At 43.3% G+C, this 25031-nt stretch overlaps 1 protein-coding gene across 2 annotated transcripts in view; it reads left to right on the top strand.

Moving 5' to 3' along the window:
- Positions 1 to 2820: 2820 nt before the first annotated feature.
- The window catches only part of SLC9A7 (solute carrier family 9 member A7), an 80478-nt gene continuing 58267 nt past the window's right edge, over positions 2821 to 25031 (top strand). For both annotated transcript variants that reach the window (XM_068140974.1, XM_068140966.1), the window contains exon 1: positions 2821 to 3164. In XM_068140974.1, coding sequence (XP_067997075.1) covers positions 2900 to 3164 — 265 coding nt within the window. In that variant the 5' untranslated portion in view covers positions 2821 to 2899. The remainder of the gene's footprint in view (positions 3165 to 25031) is intronic.

Below are 25031 nucleotides of genomic sequence, written 5' to 3'. Positions count from 1 at the left end.
CTATTATCATTCACCTTATTATTTTAAAACTTAATCAGCATTATACATAATTAGCATGTTATTGCATACCAGTAGTTTGCTGTGAGGCCTGTAGGTTGTAACCTTATATTATATGTAAATTGTATATCCTAAAGACATACAATGAAGATTTAGCAGTATAATGCTCTCATTTGAATGTGAGACAATGTACAGCAGTCTTGAGGAAGTAATTTTTAATGGTTCCTGTAAGTTTAAGAGCTAGGTCTTCAGGGCAAATACAGGTTTTTCATCTCCAAGAGGTGTACAAAATGATGGCACTATCAATACAAACTTTCACCCCTGAACAATTAAATATTTACAGATAATTACACATAACTATACTGGATTTTGAAGGTTACTGAGGCCTTTGCATAAATACCATATTTTAAAGGACTACTGTCATCTTGAAATGTTTCTAAATGGAGTCTCCTGAACAAAAGTATATATGACAAGAGACAATTCCAGACCCACTAGCAGGAGGAGATAAAGTTTTGAAGAGAGGCTCATGTATCTAGAGGACCCCAATAAATACCCTCTGAAGTGGCCAGGCAGCCATGTTAAGAAACAGAACAGTCCTAAAGGAGATAGTATGTGCCATATAACAACTAAACATGTGGCCAAAAGTATTCTGCTTTTTTAAATGTTGGAAGCTGTGATTGAAAATGAAAATTCTGTTACAGAAACATCGTAGAAACAGAAATGTCAATACTGCTCACACCACCACTTGAAACTGGGAAGTCTGTCCTCTGGTAAGCAAAGGCAAAGCACGCTCCTCTCAAAGCTGATACAAACAAGAAAAATGCAGAAACCTGAGTTTTACAGTGTTTCATGTTTCTTTAAAATAAAACATTTTTATTACTCAGAATTCATAGTTTCATAGTTTCATAGTTTCATTCAGGGTTGGAAGGGACCACAAGGATCATCTAGTTCCAACCCCCCTGCCACGGGCAGGGACACCCCACACTACATCAGGCTGGACAGAGCCTCATCCAGCCTGCTCTTAAACACCCCCAGGGACGGGGCCTCGACCACCTCCCTGGACAACACATTCCAGGGTTTCACCACTCTCATGGGGAAGAACCTCCTCCTCACATCTAGCCTGAATCTCCTCACCTCCAGCTTCATTCCATTCCCCCTAGTCCTATCACTACCTGAGATCTTGAGAAGTCCTTCCCCAGCCTTCCTGTAGGCCCCCTTCAGAGACTGGAAGGCCACAATTAGGTCACCTCGGAGCCTTCTCTTCTGCAGACTGAACAGCCCCAACTCCTTCAGTCTGTCCTCACAGGAGAGGTGCTCCAGCCCTCTGATCATCCTTGTGGCCCTTCTCTGGACACGTTCCAGCACCTCCACATCCCTCTTGTAATAGGGGCTCCAGAACTGGACACAGTACTCCAGGTGGGGTCTCACCAGGGCTGAGTAGAGGGGGAGGATCACCTCCCTCGACCTGCTAGCCACACTTCTCCTGATGCAGCCCAGGATCTGATTGGCTTTGCAGGCTGCAAGTGCACATTGAGAGCTCATGTTGAGCTTTTTGTCCACCAGCACCCCCAAGTCTCTCTCCTCAGGGCTACTTTCCAGCCAGTCACTGCCCAGCCTGGATTTGTGCCTGGGATTGCCTCGACCCAGATGCAGGACCCTGCACTTGCTCTTATTGAACTTCATGAGGTTGGCTTGTGCCCACCTCTCCAGCCTGTCAACGTCCCTCTGGATGGCATCCCTTCCCTCCAGCGTGTCTGCTGCACCGCACAGCTTGGTGTCATCAGCAAACTTGCTGAGGGTGCACTCAATGCCACTGTCCATGTCACCCACAAAGATGTTGAATAAGACAGGCCCCAGGACTGATCCCTGAGGGACTCGGCTTGTCACTGGCCTCCACTGGGACATGGAGCCATTGACAGCCACTCTTTGGGTGCGGCCAATTCCCTGGGGCTTTGGGTTTTGTTGTTGGTTGTTTGGTTTGTTTTATTTTTAAGTTCTGATTTTGGCTTGCTGGTGGACAGCTAAAAGTGACTTTTCTTTCTCTCCCGCAATGTGAAATGATTTTAAAAGAGTAGGCATATGCTCTCCCTAATTTTTTTTCCCCCAGTAAAGACATTTCAGATGAAAAATACTGACTAACTTTATCAATTGCCTATAATTGTCTCGCTCCCTAGAAGCAAATCTCCAGTAGGGTGCATTTGAATGGAAAAACCCAAGTTAGCAATGTAGATTTTCTGGAAGGGAAAAAGAAAAGAAAAACTCCAAGCAACCAACAAAAAAACCCCAACAAACAAAACCCTCTTAAATCAAACATAAGAACCCCAAGTGGGAAAATACTTGACTGATTCAAGCGAGTATATTCTCACTCATCTGGGAAAACTTTTGCAAATTCATAGAGACCCAAAGCGACCAGCGTCTGCGTTTGCTCCCTTAGCGCTCTCACTGAGCCCATTAACCTCTTGCCCCTACGAGGTCTCGAATACGTGCAGAGCCGGCTCCAGGGCGACGATTTTCAGCACCGCACCCATGCCACAGCCGTTCACCGGCTTGCTGTGCGACGCGCGGCGGAAGCAGCAGCGGGACCGGCACTGCAGCGCTGCTCGCTCCGCCGAGGCAGCACCTGCGGGTGTCGAAGCAAAAGCAGCCTCACGGCGCAGGCGGTTCCTCAGCCCAGCGACTCCTACGCCTTCACCTCCGTGAAGGTGGAGGGTGGTCGGGCCGGCCGGGCGGGGCTGCGCCTTTAAGGGACCGGGGGAGGTGGCAGCAGGCGGGCTCTTGCACCCTCCTACCGTCCCCCTTCCCTCCTCCCCGCCACCTCCCCCCGCCAGCCGGGCGGTGGACAGTGCCCGCGGGCCGCCGCCGCGGGTGTGGGGTGACGAGCCACGGCTGCAAGCCCGCAGCCATGGCTGTGCCCCTGCGCCGCCGGCTGCTGGTGCTGCCGCTTCTGCTGGCAGCCGGCGGGCTGCGGGCAGCAGAGCGGAGCAGCGGCAGCAGCAGCGCCATGGAGGAGCTCGCCACCGAGAAGGAGGCGGAGGAGAGCCACCGGCAGGACAGCGTGAGCCTCCTCACCTTCATCTTGCTCCTCACCCTCACCATCCTCACCATCTGGCTTTTCAAGCACCGCCGTGTCCGCTTCCTTCACGAGACTGGCCTGGCCATGATCTACGGTGAGTCCTGGCGGGGCCCCGGCAACGCGGCACCGCGCCTCGGCCAGCGCCGCTCGCCCGCGCTTCAGTCCCGCTCCCCGCCCCCTCCCCGGGCGGCGGCATTCAGAGGGCCAGTGTCACCCCTAGCAGGTGCCAACAGGGACGAAGGACGGCGGCCCGGAGGCGGCGGTAGGGAGCCCCGGTGCTCGGGCGCGCCACGCCGTGTGTCCGCGCCCCCCGCTGCCAGAGGGGAGGCGAGGTGCGGGCGGCGGCGCTGCAGCCTCAGCCCCCCCCCCACGGCGGGCGGCAGCACGGGGGTAGGCCGCGCCCCGAGGAGAAAGCCCGCTGATGCTCTTGCATCCCTTTCCCTCGATGGCACCTTGGTTCGGGCCGGAGGCAGAAGGAGGAGCGGTATGTAAGGCCCGCTGCATTCTGTGTGGCAGCAGAGCGATGTCCTCCGCAGAGGTGTGTCCCGCCGCCGTCCCCAGGCACCGAGGTAGCGGTGATGTCAAGAGTACAGCGTTTTCGTAACCTCCGCCGCAGACGGCTAGCTTGTTGCAGGTACTTCTGGCAGTTCGGAGTAGCAGGCCTTGCAGGTCATTATCGTAAAGGTTTTTGGAAAGCTTTATCCAAATACCCTCACCGTGCTGTGGTGTTCACCCTGTGAAAAGGAACGTGTTTAAACTTTGGTGCTCTGGTGTGCGCTTGCTGGCTGCTGCTGTCACTGGCGATCCGAGGTTGCTGGTTACCGGGTGACTGCAGTGACACCAGATGCCCTAGACAGTGCCAACATCCTAAGACCACTTGGTGGAATAAAAACTGTGATGAGCTTGTCCTCTCCAGCCTCTCTCTCCCCTAGTGAATGTGAGCAAAGGGAAAATAAATCTGCAAAGAGAAGCTGCGTTCTCCCCTCTGTCTGTGGGGCAGATGATCTGTAGGAAACAGGCTATGTGCTGGTGCTGTTACTGGCTGGCGCAGAGGACCGCAGGTGAGCCCTGAACCTGCAGCACAGGGTGGTCTCTTCGCTGTGAACCCTTGCAGTTGTATTTTGTGTGCAGTGTGTTAACACAGAACACAAACAGTTGTGATGAGGAGCAGCCATCCGTTTAAAAAAATGATTTGTCTGCTGGTGATTGGCTACTGCCCTAGTGCTGGGAGCACTTCTTCATGAGCTGAACCATATGAAACACCTACCCAGTGTTGGTTGGGATTAGCATATTGAAGGTAACCACAGGTGAGAAATTTGGCACCCCAAGGGAAGGGAAAAGGAAGACGTTTCCTTCTTGATAAGTACCGCTGCTTGTGAAAGTGATGTGGTTGCTTGCAAGGCAATGGAATTTTCCTCTGCTGATGCTTCTCTTAAACCACCCCAATTTACTCTTAATCACTGATCTCTTTTGCTGCATTGCTGTGTGTTTCACATATGCTTGTTGCTGAAAACTGACAAATTAACGACTGGGCATGTAAGTAAGTTTTGTGCTAGCATGATAGTGCTTAGGCGGTGAACGGTGCCTAGAAGATGGTAGATTAACTGTATATATGCTGACTGGAAGAGACAGAGTAAGGCTGTATGGAAAATATTACCAAAATCTTGTCACCTTCAGAAAGTTCACTTATGTTTTAAAAGCATGTCAGTGATTTAGGTGGCTTCTTTTATGGTGGAAATCTTGTCTATGTGGGAGTGTATGCTGTACAAGTCCCAGGGCTTTAAGGGCATTTGGTTATGCATTTTGATGAGCCATGTGGGAAATAAGAAATTATTCCACTGGAGAACTTCTGCCTCTCATTAAGCTCAAAGTAGTTTACTCTAACATCCAATTCCTAATCCATGAAATGGATGCTACATTCCCAATTTGCTGTGTGAGGGCTGAAATAGTGTATTAGGAAAGGCACTGCACTCTTTCTGCACCACAGGCAGCATTGCTGAAAGAATGGTTCACTCAAACCATTGCATGTTCTTGATATGTCCTTGTTTACATGATTTTGTTTTCATAGATCCTTCCTCAATGCACTGTTTTCTAGATGAGCCCCTCTAGTATACCAAAACACATGTGCTTTTCCCGCCCAAGCAAAATGACTTGCCGTGTCATGGCAAACATCTGATGAAACATGTTCAGCAAGCTCAGCTTCTCGCTAACACTATTAGCCTTTATGCCAGTAAAACTCTGCTGAGGCCCTACTTCACCTGAGCATTTTGCAGACTTTCTTTAGAGCAAAGAAATAAACCCAGCAAGTGTCAGATTAACTGCCTGTGATACTTCTGATAACCAGACTTTATTCTTCAAATATGAGTTTCTCCCTTCTTCATCACTTAAAGGAGAGTGGTTAAACTGACGGGTGGTTTGCTGATAACTTGATATCTGAGAAATGCACATTTTTCAAACTCTGTGTATTTAAAATGCATACATTTGATCAGTCTGACTTAAGCACAAAATTACATGGCAATATTGCAGTTCTTGGTGTCTAGGTGCTCTTGTAAGGATGTATTTCATACATTGTTGGTATAGGCTCTAACCTCTGCACAGTAGGTAACTTTGACATAGTTCTATGGTGAAGTCTACAGTACTTGTAGCGTTTGCATTTCAATTTTCTAAAGGAAAAATCAAAGTGTTTTATTCACAGCAGTTTTCAATGCTACCTGAGGAAGTGGCTTTCATTGACAGAAGTAAGCTAGCACTTCAGTGTCAATTAACTTTTACCGTGGAGACAATGACCTAGGAAAATCTGTCATCTTGTACCTAAAACCACTCCAAAACTCTTGGTTTCAAAGTGAATTGCTGAATAATTCTATTGGATCAAATACACTTTTGACCTGAGCTAGTTAAAACTGTAGGTCTTGATGTTTGCTTGCTTCTTTTGCTCTTTAAGAAGATGTGATGGAGCTGGATTTTTTTCTTATCTAGCCATGATCGTTTGCAGTAATATGCAATGAAACCCCTTTCCTGGAGCACAGGAGGAAACAGGTGACATGACACTATCTTGAAATGATGAGCATAGAAGCTGCCTCCAGCCAGAGCTTTAAGTAACACTTCTCACCTTTTCTGAGAATCCAGATATGGGCACATCCTGTTCTCCTTTCACTGTTTCTGATGTTGGTTTGATGTTCATATTGAGAGCAGTATGTGCTTTACCCAGCTAAAAAGACCTCTGGCCCAGGTACTGCTGGTTCTGCCAAAGTCTGCATGTCTTCCAGACTTTGCGTAGTGTGTTTTCTGCTGTCCATTGAATGAGAGGCATCTGTCATGCCTGACAGATTGTGTGGTGGTCTAATTACCCTGTCCTCAATAGAATAAAGACTACTGTCACATCCAGATTTCCTGGGTTTTATATGACTTCATTGTGCTAGCTGCTTTGATGGAAGATTAAAAAGTCATTAAAATCATTATGTAGTCTTTCCATGTTTTGTATTTCCTGTGTTACTCTCTCTTCATCAAACAGTCGCTGCTTGTCTGTCTGCATTTTTCTGACATGTTAAATGTCTTTCTCTGGAAATATCTGTTAAGAGAAATAACATGAAGTTTACATGAGTGTTTGTTTAATTAGTTGTACTGATGCTTTTTCTTGTGATGTCCAGATTAAAATCTTGGGTTTTGATGAAGCTATATGGAAGTCACAGACCTCAGCTACACATGCTTGATCTGACAATTGTGTACATTAAAGTTGTTGTTTGGGGTTTTTCATTTATTTTGTTTGTTTTGGTTTCTAATTTTCTGAAGTACTTTGCACTTAAAGCTGCAGGTAATTCACAGTGCTGACTTGAATCAGTTATGCACCATGCCATTGCACTGCAGTTATCTACAGGTCATTCCACAAGGTTGATTTGGCTTATGAAGTGCTAAATACAATTGAATTCTGGTCTTGAAATTGTAACAAGGGTGTTGTTCTGTGAAAGTTAAATACTTGCATGGGGCAAATGTTCTGCAGTTGCCCCAGCAGCAGTATTACTAATGCAAATCATCTTGGAACAACTGAAAAACAAAACAAAAAAAACCCAAACACCAATAGAAAACCAACCAACTCACAACAGACCAGTTAACAGATTGAAACTTTGTTGACACATGCATAACAACTTGTGATAGTGATCGTGATGCTGGCTTTTCTTTGTGCTGATCTGAGTCCAAAGGATACAGAATTTTGAGCTGTGTTTTTCTTGAAGTTCAACTCTGTTTGGCAGGTTACTTCACTCTCTGCTGAGAAGCATTCCCATATGGTAGGGAGCCACAGGAGGTGGACTGGGCATTTTGAGAGCCCAGGGCAGAGTTTAAGGATGAAAAGTAATGGTGGCTCCCCAGCACTCTGAATTTTAAGAAGCAGCTGTCTGAATATGTAGATGTGTCCCAGCAGATCCAGTTGTATCACTCACATCAGCATTTAGTTTTTTCTAGAAACCAGAAATCTCAATCTGGAACCACAGGTCAGCAGTCATTTAAAAAAAAAATAAAAGGGAGGGGGAGAGAGGGAGGGGGTGGGGGAGAGGGGGAGAGAGAGAGAGAAAAGGTAAGCCTCAGAACTATGGTGTGCTATGTTATAGGACATCTCTTGCATTCCCCCTATAGATACTGGCTTTTTAGGGGCCTGGCTTGTCATTCCTATCTAGCCCTTTAACAGATCCTGTGTACCATGGATGCTCTTTCTTGCTTGCATGTTGACTGCTGAGCTGTCCCTGTGCATTCAGGAGATAGCCTCAGTATTTAACTCAAGGCTGTTGATTCCACTCTGACAGCCAAAAATACCAGCTTGTAGACTTGATTTCCCCCCCGCACCTTTCCCCCGTCTTTCTTCCCAGCAGAGTCCCTATTTGTGACTCAGAATTAATGCTTTATCACCATGTAATACTGAATATAGCCTTTCTCCTCCTGCTTTAGACTAAGTGGTGTCTATACTAAAAGAATGTAATACAAGCAATTATTTTTAAAGAAAGGCATTTATCTTGAAGGGTTTTTTACTAGTGTTATAAAACACACAGTTGTTTTCAGCAGATCAGATCTTTTCTGGGTCTACCAGAAATTGGGTAATTTAGCTCAAATGCACTGCTTTTTTTTATCCCCCTCTCTATTGAAAAACACTTCAGTCTGCAATTAACTGAGTGTGGAGGCAGAAAGGAAAATAGTATGAAACTGCTTTTTATTCTTTTTTTCCCCCCATGCCTTTAAGTCAGACAATTCACTTCAGAAGCTCTTAAAGGCTCTTGAAAGCTATGGTGAAAGAAGTTGGTTTTGGTGTGTGGTAGTGGTTTGTTCCTTTGTTTATTCTTATCAGGGATAAATAGTTGAAGGCTCTTCCTCAGAGTAGAGGAGGTGAACAGTGCTCTTAGTCAGAAGCGAAGTGTAGTTTCTATGCTTTCTTCCTGTTCAGTTTCAAAAGCTCTTGATGAAGCTGTATGTTTCAATGGAAAAACCTCCTCCTACCTGGTAGATCTGTCCTGTCAAATCACTTGCAGATGCAGCCCTGCTACCAGAAAGCATTTGTGGGCTTAGTTGTGGCTACTATCCCAGATGGCCTAGCAGTGGGATAGCTCTGTCACCTCTGGAGGGTCCTGTCTGTGAAGCTGTGCTGGTGGGACTTGCAGGTCTGCTGTAGTCTGGATACTTCTCCATAGCTGCTATTCTCTCTGCTTGCAGGGTTTTCAAACTACCCCCACTCTACTGAAAGAGTTTTTAAAGGCTGCTGGGGACGACTGAAATGCATGGTGCAAACTTGTAAGTGCGTGCAATGAGTGTGTTACTGGTTCCTCCTTTGTTACTTTGTAAACCCACTGGAGAGGGCAGTTTGAACAGCAGAGCTGTGTGTCTGATGCACACCTTGGTGTACCACCTTAGTGGAAACGTTTAAATAAGATATGCTTATTCTGAATGTCATGCCTCTCCATAGCTATCTCCACCTCTCACTTATGCTTCAAAGCATAATTAGTACTGAGTAGATTTTCTTTTTTTCAGTGGGTGCTCTTTGACTTGTTCTGCTCTCTTATTGTGAAGCGGGGGGGCTATTTTTAACAGAAAAGGATGAAAACAAAGAAACACAGTATAAATGTATTCTAAAATGCAATTAACTTGTCTGTACATAGATGACAGCCTTCTGTGTGCTGACTGTGTGGATGTGTGGTGTATGCACCTGCAACTCCTACCATCAGTAGCTAGCTGAAGATGAAGCTGCTGATGTGACTTGGTGTCCCTTGCATGCAAGGTTCTTCCCACTGTCAGATCTGCAGCAGGGCATGCATGATTGGTTCCAACCCACTGGAAGTGTAGTCATTGCTTCTGAGGCTCATATGCTGACCCATTAATTCAAGAATTGGATTAAATATGAAACTGTTGTTAACCTTTACCATTTCTTTGAACAGGAGATGCTAATAGAAAGATATTATAGCTGCTGATAGTTTTAAAATATCAAGTGTCCCACAAGGATATGAGTAGCTTTTGGTTTGTACTCATTGAATCCATTAGAATGAATACCATCTATTTCCATGCTAATTCCAAGACATTGTTATTTTTTCCCCTCCCACACTTCTTAGCACTTAGTAACAAATCCTTCAGTATTGGAGAGACCTGCGTTTGCAGCGTCACACATCTCTCTGCTGTTGTTTTATTGCTGCATGATCCTTCTTATTTGCTCTTTCCTTCACGTCAGTCTTCATTGTGGCTACTGACTGTGTAATGGCCTTTTGCCTGGGAATAGTTGCCTTATCCACTAGACAGTTTGACTGTTCTCCCTTCAGTTGCCTCCTTAGTGAGTCAGTGAATTGTTAGTATTTATCCTCAGAATCCACCGTCTCCTGTAGCTAAAGAACTTGCTTTACAGCCTTTACTGTCAAGTCTTCAAGCATGTATAATTCCACTGAGGCTGGAGATCATGTGTTTGCATCCCCTGTACACCCAGCACTGGTGTTTGCCAGCTTAGGATTTAGATGGTTTTGTAGGTGAATTGCAACTCTACTTTTATACACTGCCAAGTACTTTTGAAAAGTAAAATTTGGAAAAGTAGAAGCCTCATCTGGGCATGTTGGAAAGTGCTCTGAGTTGGCTTTTTCATATAACAGCAATCAGCAAAGATTTAGCTAGGTTCTACCCAATTGGTACTGTATATGTTTGTCTGCATATGAGTAATGAAGTTGATAACCTAAAATGGGCGAAAGAGAATACAATTAATGCTTTCTTTGTGTTTGCAAATAGAATGCCATATTCAGACTTGTTATTCTTGGCCTGAAATACCAACTTGTTCCATCTGGCTTTCAGCTGTGCTACATAATTGACTTCTTCCAAATATCCTTTAGAAATTGAACTTACTGGAGAAGTTTGAACTGGCAAACACAAAACTCCTTGGCTAGTTGGGAGGGATATGCCATCTGAGGTGGGAATGGGCCATTCACAGGAGAGGTGAAGCAGTGTGTGGAGTTGGCATCACTGGTGATGCTGCAGTTCTGCAACAGCTGGAAAATAGAGGTATAAGCACAGGGGAAGAAAACTCAATATAAAATCTTATTCCTGCTGTGCAAGTGCAACCTGATTGTCCAACCTGGGTTATGTTTGGTATTTTCACTGAGTATTACATAATATTGTATGTTAAGCGCAGAGGAGGCTGGCTGCATGTGACCTTCCACAGACAGGTCTGGCGAGGTTGGCTGTAGCACCTATTCCTGGCTCACAGTATTGAATTAGGCACCTCTGCTCTTCCAGCTTGTCTTGAAATGTTATGCTTGGACAATTGTGACTGCTGCACAGCAAAAAGGGTACAGTTTTGTCATACCTATTTGCAATATTACTATCTTGCAGGGAGCATATTCCCACCAAACACTGTTTACAGTGAATTGCCCTCATAAGGAGGTGTTCTGAAGACATGATGGTGCAAGTGAACTAGCCTTAACTCTGGAATATAGTTTTATATGGGCATCTGAATGTCAGTACAGCATTTCAGCTTAACCATTCTTGCTTTGCATCTCTGCAGTATACCCAACTTGTCAGATATTTTGTGATGTTGATTTTTATCTCTAGAAACTTTTAACCTTTTTTTAAACCATGTTCACACATTAGAGCAGGTGTCTATCTGATCAGCCCAAGGCACTTTCTTCAGACTTCAGGAACCTCAATGGATAGATTTTGTTTCTGCATCTGCTTTAATTTTACTCTGAAGTTCTGATGTACCAAATTCTTGAGGAGTTTGCTGTTCCCAAATCTTCTGCTCCGAGACATGAAGTCTCCTTAGACCCCAAAGAAATTTCTTGAGCTCCCCAAAAATTCTAATGGACTTTTACAGAGATTCATGAATGTAGGATTAATCTTCTCTTCAGCACTGCATGACTGAAGAGCTAACAAGTGATTTCCTACTGGTGACCTGCTTGTTGAGCTGCAGTAACTAAAGGAACCTCAAGGGACTATTAAAGGAGTTTGTTGCTCTTGCTGGCAAATGCTTGAGTATATATCTAAACATTTTCAGGTTTTGATTCTAATGGTTTTGGCATTTCTTTCAAAATGTAAACCATAGAACAGTTATGTTTCTTTTTGTCTCTACCTATCTTTCTCATTGCTTTTGCTGTGAGATACATAAGTGTTTTGTCAATTCGAATTAGGGATAGAGGAGATTTTTGCATTACACGTGTGTATGGCAAAGCCCTTCTCATAAAGATTGTGCTTACAGATCCTGCCCATCTTCCAATTTAATCATGTTTATGAACACTTTCTTCATACCCTGTTGAAGCTAAGTGCACACACACACCCCACCCCCCCCAACCCCAGTGCTCAGGGCCTTAATCTTTTAAGTACTGCTGAAATTTACAATTGTGTTCTTAAAGACAAAAACCAGACAAAAGAAAACCAGCTATCTGAAACATTTGGTTTGCTACACTTGATGTCAGAAGGATAGAGTTAAAAAATTTTGGGCTGAATAACTTCATAATGAACTGCTTTGAAACCAGGATAACAAAAAAAGGAAGGCCTTTAAGACTAAAGGATGGGATGACCTTGAAGGTAAAATAATCAGAAACAAGGCATAGTACCCAACAGCAGTATCTAAAGACAGTAGGATTCTGTTATATTTTGTAGATAATGCTTCGTTGTAGCTTCTTTCCATAAACCAGAGAGACAGATTTGGATGAAGATCAAAACTACAGTATGCCCTATATATCTTGTGGTGATTTTATTGCTGAACCTCACACTGCTAGAAGAATAATTCATATGTAAATGTAGGACCACCTTAGTATACTTAATTAGGTAATTGATAGAGCATGCATAAAAATGTGTGGTGCAAAATCATATAATCAATCATACCGCAAAATTGCACTGGATTTGCAATTTATTGCCCATTATCTGATTCTGTGGAACTGAAATGAGGGAAGTACCTTGACTTTGTTTTGATTGGCTTTGTATACTGTGTCAAGGATCTCTTTTCTGGGACTACACACTCACTGGCCAAAGTCCTACTGTTGCTGTTATGGTGAAGAACAGAAGCAATGTACACACACTTGTGGTAGTGAGCAGAGTACAGAGTACCATTTATTTCTTCAAGCAACACATGTTTGTATGTTTGTTATGCCAGTGTGGCTACTTCTAATTGGATAACAAGTTGTTTTTAAGATTCTTATTGGTTACTGATACATTGCTACAGTAATTTGCTGAGCTAGGCAAGATTTCTTCTCCTGTGATTCTTTTGTCTCAATCTTGTAGTTTCTCTGTCTCAACAAGTTACACAGTAGTCTGTCACAAGTTAGTTATATTTTCAGCTCAGAGACTTTCCAGACATTCAAGGGTACACAGCTCTTCTTGGCCCATCAAATGGTCCACAGATGCATCACAGTTTCCCACATCCTACTCTGTTACCAGACCACAAGCTGTTTTTCTGCATTGGGTGCTACCTCTACCACAGCTCCAAGAAAGACTGGGGACTCCCAGAAATTTTAGTAGCTTTTTCTCTCTTCTTCCATCACACATGATGTGCCAGAATATACAGATAAATCTTGTCCTCCAGTGATTCCTGTGGCTTGGACTATTCTCTTCTGGTCTTGTCTTTTAGCCCTCCTGAAAGAATCATAGAATTGTTTTAGTTGGAAAAGACCTCCATGGTCATTGAGTCCAACTGTCCACCTAACATCGCCATGGCCATTGAACCAACTCCTGAAGTGCTGGGTCTTGGTATACTTATTCTGACTGCCCATGCTCTAGTGGGAAGTGACTAGAACTTTATTTGTTATTTCCACTTCTCCCCAACAGCATCCAATATCTTATTTTAATGCTGACAGCCTGGATTCCTTTCTATTTATTAGAACTACTTTTTCTTTTCTTCCAGTCTAAACTAGATAGCTTTGTTTACTTCCCTGCATCTTTGGAGTTTGTAGGAACTGGCTCAAGCTCAGAATGGCTGAATTGACTTCCTGTGTTTTGGTGGTGTTGGTTGGCTTGTGTTTTGTTTTTGTTTTGTTTTGTGTTGTTTGGGTTTTCCACACACACACCCCACCCCCACCCCCTTGCTACCACAGTCTTATCCATCTCTCAGACTGATTCCCAAGCACTGCTGAAATTATCTATACCTTGTCTTCAGCTGTAGGCTGTTTAAGCTGTGTAAGGTTTTTCTAGGTAGTATGCATGTGACTAATTTTTATCTCTCTCTACACAGCTACAGTTGAGGCTTTTTACAGTTGAGGCACTGGCCCCTTCAGTGTTCTGCTTCTCAAGGCATGGGAGAATAATTGCATTCAGACTAAAGTTTTGCTGTTTGTGGTATAAGTAGGTTTTTGGGTTTGTTTTTGTTTTTCTCTCCTCAACCTTCTCTTGCTATGTTCTCAGCTGTATCTCCTGGCTCTGTGGGTAACGTTTTAGGTTTTTCAATGAATGTTATATGAACCAATGTATTGGTGAAGTGAAAAGTAAAGATGCCACTGTTTCTAGAATGATTTAGTCATGAGTTAAACTAACACTGAACTTGTTAATAGGATGTGTCAAAAGCAAGACCCACATTTTAGTTCTTGGACTTCCATACACGGCATAAAGTTTGACTTGTGAGCTATGTAGAGATTACTCAGCTATAAGAAAAAAAAATTGGACCATTGATGACTCTTTATGACCAGGATTGTGTTACAGAATTTTCTTGGAATGGCAAGTGAGAACTTAACTTGCTTTGTAATGCTATATTATAATGGATTTGTGAAAAATGGCGTTTTAATGAATCTAACCTGAGATCTTTGGACTCCTTAATTGCAGAAAAGGGCAATGCTTAAGAACAGAAGTTGGCAGCTTTTGCACTGAAGGCAAAGTGCCAGAATCCAAGTGATGCAATATCTGCATGACATTTTTTTTGAACAATTTAATCCTTGAGCTGGTCACATTTCTGACCCACGTGTGTGCACCCACATACAACATGCATGCCTCAGTTAAATTACTCGCTCTCTAGAATAGCCTGTTCTTGTGTAATACTCTGACCATGGAGTTTCCTGATGCTTTATTTGACTTGAAGCAGTATTTCTTTGCATTTGATTTAATATATAAAAACCACCATTTTACATGTGGTTTTTTTTTTTGTTTGTGGTTTATTTTGGTGTCACAGAATGTTAGAGGTTGGGAGGGACCTCCAGAGATCATTGAGTCTAACCCCCTTGTTTTGTTTTTTTCTTAATAACACCAGAAAAACTTGTCAACAAGAGGGGATTAGACGTGGCACTTGGTGCCATGGTCTAGTCATGAGGTCTGTGGTGACAGGTTGGACTCTATGATCTTTGAGGTCTCTTCCAGCCTTGGTGATACTGTGATATGTAGATGCCCTCTTTGTTGTCCTGAAATGTAAACAGAGTGTATATAGTCTAGAGAATGTGAAAAGTCTATAAATCATATATTGAAATAAATATATGATTGGTGGCAACCTGATGCACCTTAAGTATCCATTGTGTATACTCCTAAATGTAATAATTGTTACTATATGTGATTTTCCTGTTATATTGTATTTACCTTAGTGATTGAAAAACTTGAAACAGCAGCTTGTTGACAAATACAAATTTATGGGAAGTTCCTAGGCAATAGAGGTTTTATATGGTGCAGAGGTGGTGGGGCTCATGTGACCAGAAGTGTGTTCTGGGGCTAGTGAAAGATCTCACTAATTCCCACCAGCACCTGTTTGCCAGAGGTCTCTTCTGTAATGCTGGGAGTCAAATCTAAGGAATGCTACACTGAAAACAATATCCCATTTTAAAATGTATGAAAAAACCACTTGCTTTTGTACTGTAGCATAACCTATCCAGTTCCGTGCATTTGGGGTTACTACTGGGATATTGTGTTTTCAGTTCTGCTAGCAAGTGGCTGTATTGACAAGGACAATTTATCTATGACTTGAGTTTGTTGTGCTTGAGGAATGAGCACTTTCATTATAAGCTTCAGTGAGCAGATCATCCAGTACTGGAAAAAAAATCACCTACCCTGTCTGGAAGAAGGTGCAGAGCAAATTGCTGTGGAAATAGGTACCTCAAGGAGAAATGCTTGGGTGAATTTCATCTGCAGAGAGAGACTTAACCAAGGCATCAGTTTCAGGCAGGCTTATTGATATGGACTATGGGAAGCAAGTATTCTGAGGGGGTATGAGGTTTTTTTGTTTGTTAGTTTTTGTTTTTCAAGAGATGACAAAAAAAAATATGTCTGGAAAAAGTTGTTTTTCTGCAAGGAAGAAAAACATTCTGATTATTGATCTAGGCTTTTCACTGCTGTATTCGTGTGCTGTTTGGCAGACCTTTCTACATAGTTTGTGGCTTGCAGTCCAATAACTTCAAGTCTTTGAGTTGATAAATAGGAAATCCTAAAAAAGAACACTTTCCCTCAGGAACTTCTGGGAAGATAGTTTCTGGCTGCAGCTGGAGTTGGGCTATTGAGCTGTGTGATACATGTTCCTGAACCATCACAACTATATTGGCCAGCCTGTTTAAAGAGAGAGGAAAAAAAAAGTTTAGTCATGTTTACATTGCAGGGAACCAGTGAATGATTAGGTCACAGCTGCTTATTAGCCTGAAAGGAGGATTCAGTTCTCCTTACCAGGCTTTGTACCTGTTTATATAGAATGAAAGCCAAACAGGCAAAAGAATGTGTGTAGGTATTTACAGATCCATGAAATACCATGATGGCATCCAAACATTGTAAAGCCTTCATGATTCTTGTCACTTAAAGATGGAAAATGGTACTAGGTCTGGATTATGCAACAGGAAAGACTTGCTCAAGGCTTGCTGCTAAATTTGGATCATGAGTTGTGATTCTATCCTTACTCAGTGATTTCCACCAGCATTGTCACTTCTGCTCAGTGAAAAGCAGAACCAGCCACTCAATTCAGTCAGTGCTGAGCATGCTCTTTGCTCCTATAAGGATCATACAGAGCCCCAGCTGAACACAATCTGACTTTGCATACTGTAGCTATGCCTGTAACATGTCTGAGTTTTGCTTTACAGCAGCTGTGCAAACAGGCAGGAAGCCTTGTTCCTTATGGGAGAAATGTGAGTTCCAGAGAGCATGTGGGTGTTGGTGTGTCTCTTCCCCACAATGCTGAGACTTAAGCTGGCGTGGAAGTGTGTGAGGGACTTGTGCTTTTTTTTCTGGGAGATGATTTTTCCTTTTTGCTTATGGGTGTCCAAGTACAGGTAAAACAGGAGGGGTCTGTGATTTTTTTGGTGTTGTTTTTGGTGACTTTTTTTTTATTTGCCATGAGTATCTTGGTACAGGCACTGTGTGCATTGCTCATCGCAAAAGATCTCCTCAGGCCTTTATTCCTGTTTGATTTGATGCAAGATTTTTGTTTAACTGTTGTGACAGGAGAATTGCAGCACCAAATTGTGAACTTTCATGTGAGTTTAGTAATACATCTTTCACTTTGACTGCTGGAAAAGAGGAGTTTTTGCTTGGAGTGTCGCCGAAGCTGAACCTAGTGGTTTTATACATTTAATGATGTTTATGTGGGGGGTGGGTTTTTTTGTTTGTTTGTTTTGGTTGGGTTTTCTTGCAATTTGTTGTTAGTGGTCAAAAATGGGGCTGACTGCAGTCTGAGTATTTCCCAATAACCTGTCAGTTTGGTCTGGCACCACTTAGCATGAGTAACCAGGCACATCTTTTGTCTTTGCTCTGCTATTATAACAGTTTAGATGGTGACTTTCTTCTGGATCTCATCATCTGAAACTTTATGGTAACAGTGGTAATACTGTACTCATCCTCAAAGTTCTGTTGTTCCTTCTGAAATATACAAGTACTTATGCCAGAAAAAATGATAGTCTGCTTGTTTCATGATGATAATTATCTGTGATCCCAAAACAGATTCTGCATGCCTGTGGGCCTAATAGCTAGGCAACACTTTACTGTAAGGAGAATTACCCAGTTTGAGCTTCCATTTTGTCATGGTAGGGCCAAATGGCCCCAGCACAGACCCAGACAGATGTTAAGGTGTCTAGACATGGTCATCCTCTCCCCCTCTTTCCTGCAGAAAACCAGGGTAACATGGGAAAAGGAACAGAGGGGACAGGACCATGTATGTCTGGTAAACAACCCTGTATCTGTGGTAAAGGTATGTGTTCTGGCCACAGCCTGGCAGAACCCCATCCCATTGGGTAACCATGTGCTGGTTTCAGTGCCCTTATTGGCTCAATCTATCTTGGGCAAGATTTCTATACAGGCTGATTTTTAGTTGCCTGTGTCTTACTCAAACCTTGCTTAGCATTGGTCAGCCTTACTGAAGCCTTGTGTGCATAAACCTGCTTGGACCTTGTCTGGTTTGAAACTGCCTCAAATTGTATAGCTTCAAGTTGCCCAGTCCAGCACCTGGGATAAAGCCATGAGTGTACACACCACAAGCTATGAGAGAAGCCACAAGCTTAGGAGTTGGAGCCAAGCCTGATTCCCCTTGTGGCCAGGATTTAGCTGTGCCTCAATTCACCCAGGACAAAGCAAGCACCCGTCAAGATAGCGTCATTAATAGCCCCCTGTCTGCTGAAGCCAGACCAGCCATTGAAGACTGTGTGACATTCCTGCCGGCAACCTGCCATGCCTGGCACATGAGTGCCCCAAAGTTTCTAATACACAGCAGCAGCACTCCCTATCTGGGTACAACCAGTTGTGAGTGGTTAATTCACTGCCTCTTTGGCATAACGGTTGTTGTTGAGTGTCCAGTTCTGGAGTCCCTATTACAAGAGGGATATGGAGGTGCTGGAACGTGTCCAGAGAAGGGCCACAAGGATGATCAGAGGGCTGGAGCACCTCTCCTATGAGGACAGACTGAAGGAGTTGGGGCTGTTCAGTCTGCAGAAGAGAAGGCTCTGAGGTGACCTAATTGTGGCCTTCCAGTATCTGAAGGGGGCCTACAGGAAGGCTGGGGAAGGACTTCTCAGGATCTCAGGTAGTGATAGGACTAGGGGGAATGGAATGAAGCTGGAGGTGGGGAGATTCAGGCTGGATGTGAGGAGGAGGTTCTTCACCATGAGAGTGGTGAAACCCTGGAATGGGTTGTCCAGGGAGGTGGTCGAGGCTCCGTCCCTGGAGGTGTTTAAGACCAGGCTGGATGAGGCTCTGGGCAGCCTGATCTAGTGTGGGGTGTCCCTGCCCATGGCAGGGTGGTTGGAACTAGATGATCCTTGTGGTCCCTTCCAACCCTGAATGATACTATGAGTCTCCCCCGCCATGTGGTTGAGTGCCATTTCACCTCCTGGGTATTCTGTTATATTCCTCCCAGCTTGCATAAAAGTGTTTAAATTGTTATAGTTGCCCAAATACTGTACATTCCCATTGTAAATGTATTCTCACTGTACATCAAACCTGTTGATAAGTTCTGGCAATTTTCATATTAATAAAGGTTATTAATACTTTGGTTACTCTTGCGGTATTGTTTATAAAGTAAAATATTATGAACATTATGTGACTATTATGTGAACATGCTTTTAGTACAGAAGCAGCAGAGTGTTCCACAGTTCCAACATACCCATAGCTGCATTTGACTTTTAGCATTAATTTTTTTTTTGTTTTTTCTATGACTTACTGATTTCTAAACCAAAGGGGCAGGGCAAGGTAGTCTTCCTGTGTATTTGGGAGGGAGGGTGCTGTAAAACAACTTTATTTATAAATCTTTGGCTTTTGAAATGTGGTATCTAAATTATGTAGTGCTTCACAAACCCTTTTTGCCACTCTTTGCACTGTTTTGTTTTGAAGAGTGTGTACATTTTCTGTCTGTCCTTCGTTCATATCAGCGAATCTTCAGTGCACTCTGTGAAAGCTTGGATTTTCTTTGGATGTTTTTTCATTATGGCCCTATTGCTGTCCCTTACAATCTAAAGAAAGCCTGCATTCATGAGGATTACTGCATCTGCAAAGGATGAAGAATAAGTAGAAATTATGAACTCCAGTGATCATGAATGGACGGATTGTCCAGGGTGTTTTTTTGGTTGTCAGTATATTGTGAAGTATTTGGGCTGGCATAAAATGTTAGCTTTGGGTAACATACTCGTTTTGTTAAAAGCACAGTGCTGAGAGTGTATTCCAGTGCAGCATGTGATACACTAGTGTCTCTATCCTTATGTGTGGTTGATTTTTTTTAGTTTAGTTTTGTTTGTTTTCATTAAAACCTTACAACTTCACATTTTCATTCTACTTGCTGTTGGTAGTTGCCCTTGTCTGATAAGACAAATCTTATCTAAAAAAAGTACTTGCAATTCCAAGTAGGATGCTGCATTGTATTATGCCAGGAGCACTGAAGAAGGAACACCTTGCTGTGCTGGCTGAAGATCAAAGTTGATTCTGGAGTGTGAAATGTTCCCTATATTTGTAAATATAAGTAGTATCACAGTATAACTTGGGTTGGGAAGGACCTCGAGGATCATCGAGTCCAACCTATCAACACAGACCCCATGACTAGACCATGGCACCAAGTGCCACGTCCAATCTCCTCTTGAACGCCTCCAGGGTCGATGACTCAACCACCTCCCTGGGCAACCCGTTCCAATGACGAATGATTCGCTTGGTGAAGAACTTCCTCCTCACCTAAACCTCTAAACCTCCCCTGGCGCAGCTTGAGACTGTGTCCCCTTGTTCTGGTGCTGGTTGCCTGGGAGAAGAGGCCAACCCCTTCCTGGCCACAACCACCCCTCATGTAGTTGTAGAGGGCAATGAGGTCACCCCTGAGCCTCATCTTCTCCAGGCTAAACAATCCCAGCTCCCTCAGCCTCTCCTCATAGGGCTTGTGTTCAAGGCCTCTCACCAGCCTTGTTGCCCTTCTCTGGACTCATTCAAGTGTTTTGAACGTACTGCAACAAGGAGTGGCATGCCTTCAGATTCTGCTTTGTGAGTGTTGTGGTGGGTGGTATTAAAGTAAGTTTTATCCATGATGTTCTGATAAAGCACTTAAATAGTTCTACCCTCTGTTAGATTAGTTGCTTCTAAATACTTTATTAATCAGGTGTGAACGGTCACTGGATAGTTGCTGTACTCATGTAGCATGCAGCACTTGGCAATGCTCCAGTACCACAGCAACTAAATAGCATCTCAGATTACTAGTTTGCCTTTGATAGAACTGTCTGGTTCAGCTATGGCCAACCCTTTAAACAGATACAATGTTAGAAAGTTAGTACAATTTAATTTAAAATAGTTACTTGGAATGAAATTGTTGAAGTGCTTTTCAGGGTATGGGTACCTAATGTGCCTGGCACTGATGGTGCAGATCACAATGGACATGTCTCTTGTGACTGATTGGGGCTTCTGGTGCCGTTGGTACCATCTATTTTAGCAACTGCACAAACCAAACATAACACCTGTTAATACTGTATCAGAAATATGACACTTATTTGTATTGCAGTCTATTAATATTCCAGTTTGAAAAATACTTTCTTACAGTTTTCATTATGGAATCTGTTTTGGTTGAGTCAACAACCAAACTTGGGGGCTTTCATACAGCTACTGAAGTGTCAAATGCACTTTTTGAAGACATTTATAGTTAAAGAGAGTATGATGTTTTGCTAGTGACAGTCCATTACTGTGCTGGTTTTCACTGGGATAGTGTTAATTTTCTTCACAGTAGCTGGTATGGGGCTGTGGTTTGAATTTGTCCTGGAAACAGTGCTGGTATCACAGGGATGTTTTAGTTGCTACTGCATAATGAGTGCTCCACAGCTTAAGGCTTTGTCTGCTTCTTGCACCACCCCACCAGCAGGAAGGCTGGGAGTGCATGAAAAGGTGGAGGAGACACAGCTGTGATGGCTGACCCCAAGTGACCAATGAGATCTCTCAGCATATATAGCTGGGAGAAGGAAGGAGGGGACATTCAGGCTTTCCTGGGGATGGATGAATGCCTGCCAGCTGATGGGAAGCTTTGCCTATGAAATAGCCTTTATCTCAAGCTACAAGTTTTTGCACTTTTACCATTCCAATTCTCTCCCTCATCCCGTAGGGGGAAGTGAGTGACTGGGTGAGGCTTAGCCACTAGCTGGCTGAAGCCATGACAGTCCTTTTTGGTGCCTGACATGAAGCTCAAAGGGTTTGAGATAACAGCAGGTTTGACTGGAATGTGCCAGATTGAATTTATAGCTGTACTGCTGTTTAGCTATTAATTGACAGGCTTCTGTGCCATGGGGCTTGCTTGCCTTATGTTAGATTAGATTCTAACATTAGAGTCCTGTGCTTATTAGTGGCTACTTCTTGATGTCACTGTTTGCTGTGTGACTGTACTGCTAATCATCTGCTGTGCCTGGGAACATTTTGATAACAAAATATTGATAGCAATGTAGATGTTTCTGGGCTGGCAGATGTCCAGGACATCGCTGCTGTTTCTGTGCAGTAGCACAGGCTGGAACTCCAGTATGAACTCATGTTGAAGGGACTGTAACCTGTGGATGAGTCCACACAGGAGCAGAACACCCTAAAGTGTCTGTGTCTATGGATGAGTCCACAGTGGAGAAGAGACACCTTGAAGCATCTGTGGCTGTGCATGAGGTTGTGCTGCCTCACCTCAAAAGTGTGTGGCCATGGGTAAGCCCATAATGGAGCAGATATGTCCCTGGTGAGACTACAGCCATGGATAAGGCTGTGTTGGAGGAGATTTACTTCTGAAGGGACTATGGTTGTGGATAAGGCCACAAGGGAGCTGGTGCACCCCAAAGTGAGTGTGGCTGTGGAGCAGTCTACACTGCAGTGGGTATACTCCTGAAGAGTCTATGCTTCATAGTTAAGACTCCACTTGGAGCAGGTGTGCTGCTAAGCCACTGCAGTCTGTGGATATGTTCAAGCCAGAGCATGGGCAAGAGGAGGAGTTCATTTCAATGTTAAACCTGATGATGTCATCCAAAGGGACCAGGGTGGAGGTCTGTGATGTTGTAGCCAGGGGATTCAAGTTGCATGTTTTGGGAGTTAGTGTAGCAGGAGCCACCTGAACCACTGGAGAACAAGTGTAGCAGTGACCGAACCTGAGCTGGCTTTTGTGCCCGGTAACTTCATATAACCCACCATGTTTCCTGTCCCGAGTGTCCACCATAACTGTTGGAACCTGAAGTCATAGATTAAGTGTTTTGTCAACATTTGTGGACATTTCACAGAAGTGGTCCATAGAGCCTTTGAATACCAAACTAAGAGTTTGAAAATAGTAGTTATAGTGAGGGAAGAAAGTGAGATTTCCTTTGAAGGCATATTGCTACATAAGCCACCTAGGTGCATATTTTAAATATTGCTTTCTTCAGATTTTTAGTGAACTATTTTGCATGAAATTTCCATCTTTAGGATCCATCTGCTTTTTTTGCAGATCTCTGCTAATGTTTCTTGGTTTGGTGGGAATTGATGTGAGTGAATCTCCTGACACCAGGATGTCTGTGATTATTGATGGTAGAAGCTGTTACTTTAAAATTTCCCCTTCTGTAGGTATCAGTTGCCTAGCTGTTATCTGTCAGGCAGTACTACAGTTGTCACAGACTTCTTTTCTTTTTTCATATTCATACTGGGTAATTTTGATAGGTTGCACTGAAGCAGCTGGTCTCTATTGTACATTTGTACAAAACATCTCCCATGCTACTTCTGGCACAGAAAATCTGTTAACAATGTCCAACCCTAATTGCTCCTCGTTCCCAGAAATCAACAGGTAGACCATGAGACCATTGTATCTCATTAGACAGCTCAAACATGGTGGAACCTCATTCCACCATATCTCTTGGATTTACTTAAGATTGTGTCCTGGACTGAGTTAGAACAGAACTAGTAGAAATACTGTCTGCTCCTTGTCTGCAGAAAAACAAGACATGCAAGTATGCCTTTTGCAAAATCTGCAGCATCAGGTGAAGGTACCACAGAGACCACTTGGTCTGTCAGTGTTGGATTGCAGAGTCTTGAGTCTTGTTAACACCTCTGAAGGTTGTCTGGCTGTAATATTTATTTGGCTCTGCAATCTCCAGAGAGGCACTGTTTTAAAATCAGCTTTTTACCTTTCTGCAGGCTCTTTAAATTCAGGTGTGTGCTTGCAATGCCGTATCTGGAGGCTGAAGCAATAACTGTCAATTTTGTAGCTCCATGCTCTTGTTGTATTAAATGTTCAAGCAGTTTACATAAAGAATACTTTATATAGCACAGCAGGGCCTTGGTTTTGGTCCTGATTAGTGGGAATTACTGCAAGTCTTTTTAGCAGGGTGAGTATTAAGATGTAATTAACTTGGCAGAAGCTGTTTGTGCAGGCAGCACTACAGCCTGCGTAGTTGGGTTGCCCGTTTGATGCTCAGTGGGACCTAGACTTTTTCCAGAGGGAGCTGGTCATTGCATGAGTGGGAGATGCACAAGAAGTGCAACTTACTTGCAGTGAAATGGCAGCAGTTGAAGTTGCAGATAAAGATCTGCTGATGTGCTAGAAAAGAGCAGTTTGGGCTGCTCCAGAAAGACAAACTTTTATTTTTTGTCTTTTTTTGTCTCCTGACAAAAGCTGTGGGTAATCATAGGGAAATATAGTCCGAGTAAGATTGTTTAGGCAGCATCTGTGAATGACTCTTTAACTACCAAACTTCTGATTTGAGCTCTGGTTTTATCCTTGGATACACAGGAGTCAACTTGCTGACCGTCTGCAGGTTACCACTAGTTGGACTCATTTGTGATAGCAGAAAGTGTGCAAATTTGCTATCTTGAATTGGAAGCTGCTGTTTCACAGCTACCTTTTTTGGTTTTCAGTCAGCTTAAGTAAAGGATCTAGCTTCTTTCTGCAAACCCTTAGAGAGCCAAAAAGCCGTGCACAATCTATTTCAAGTATTTGCCATGACACTGGTGTATCTTGTTAAGAAATCCGTGCTAAACATGCTAACACTTTGAATTATTCTTGTGTAAGAAGCTATGTAGCTGAAGTTTAAACCACTGCTCTAAGTCTTGTGGTTTGGGAGTTTTCTAGAACTCTCTCCAAAACATTTTCTGTTTTAAACTGAAAGAAGTGGGTTTTTTTAGTCAGTGGTTTCAGTCACTAACTTTCAGCTGACATCTAAGGGAAATTAAGAAGGGAAAAAAAAAAAAGGGTAAGTTTAAAATTATTTTTTTCCCTTGAGGCTTGAACCAAATGTTGATATTTTCTGTTTCTTCTTAGGTATGCAAGCTGCAAATTCTTTGTAAGAACATCTTATTTTTGTCCTAAAATGTCTTTGGATTTTGAAATTGAGCTTGAACTTGAGTATTAGTAGTTTGCCATTCTGGAGTCGATGCTTATACTTCAGCACCATAATTTATTTTGTTTGCAGTTGACTACTCTTCTTTTTTTTCCCCCACCTATCTTGATGAGCAACCTGAAAGGTGAATGTATAGGAGCTCTTGCAAACTGCTAATGGCTTGTAAAAGGCAAATCGTTAAATCAGAACTCTCTTCTTCAAGTACACCGGGGACTTTAAGTGCTTGCAGAAAATGAACTTCATTTATAGCACTTCTGTGACTTATTCAACATGAATTGGAGAAAAGA

The sequence above is a fragment of the Melanerpes formicivorus genome, unplaced genomic scaffold, assembly GCF_026170545.1.
Source record: "Melanerpes formicivorus ecotype bairdi unplaced genomic scaffold, bMelFor1.0.p_v2 SCAF_1, whole genome shotgun sequence".
In the NCBI taxonomy this organism is placed as follows: Eukaryota; Metazoa; Chordata; class Aves; order Piciformes; family Picidae; genus Melanerpes; species Melanerpes formicivorus.
Note: the sequence above shows the minus strand (reverse complement) of the source record. Positions and strands in the feature narration are given on the sequence as shown.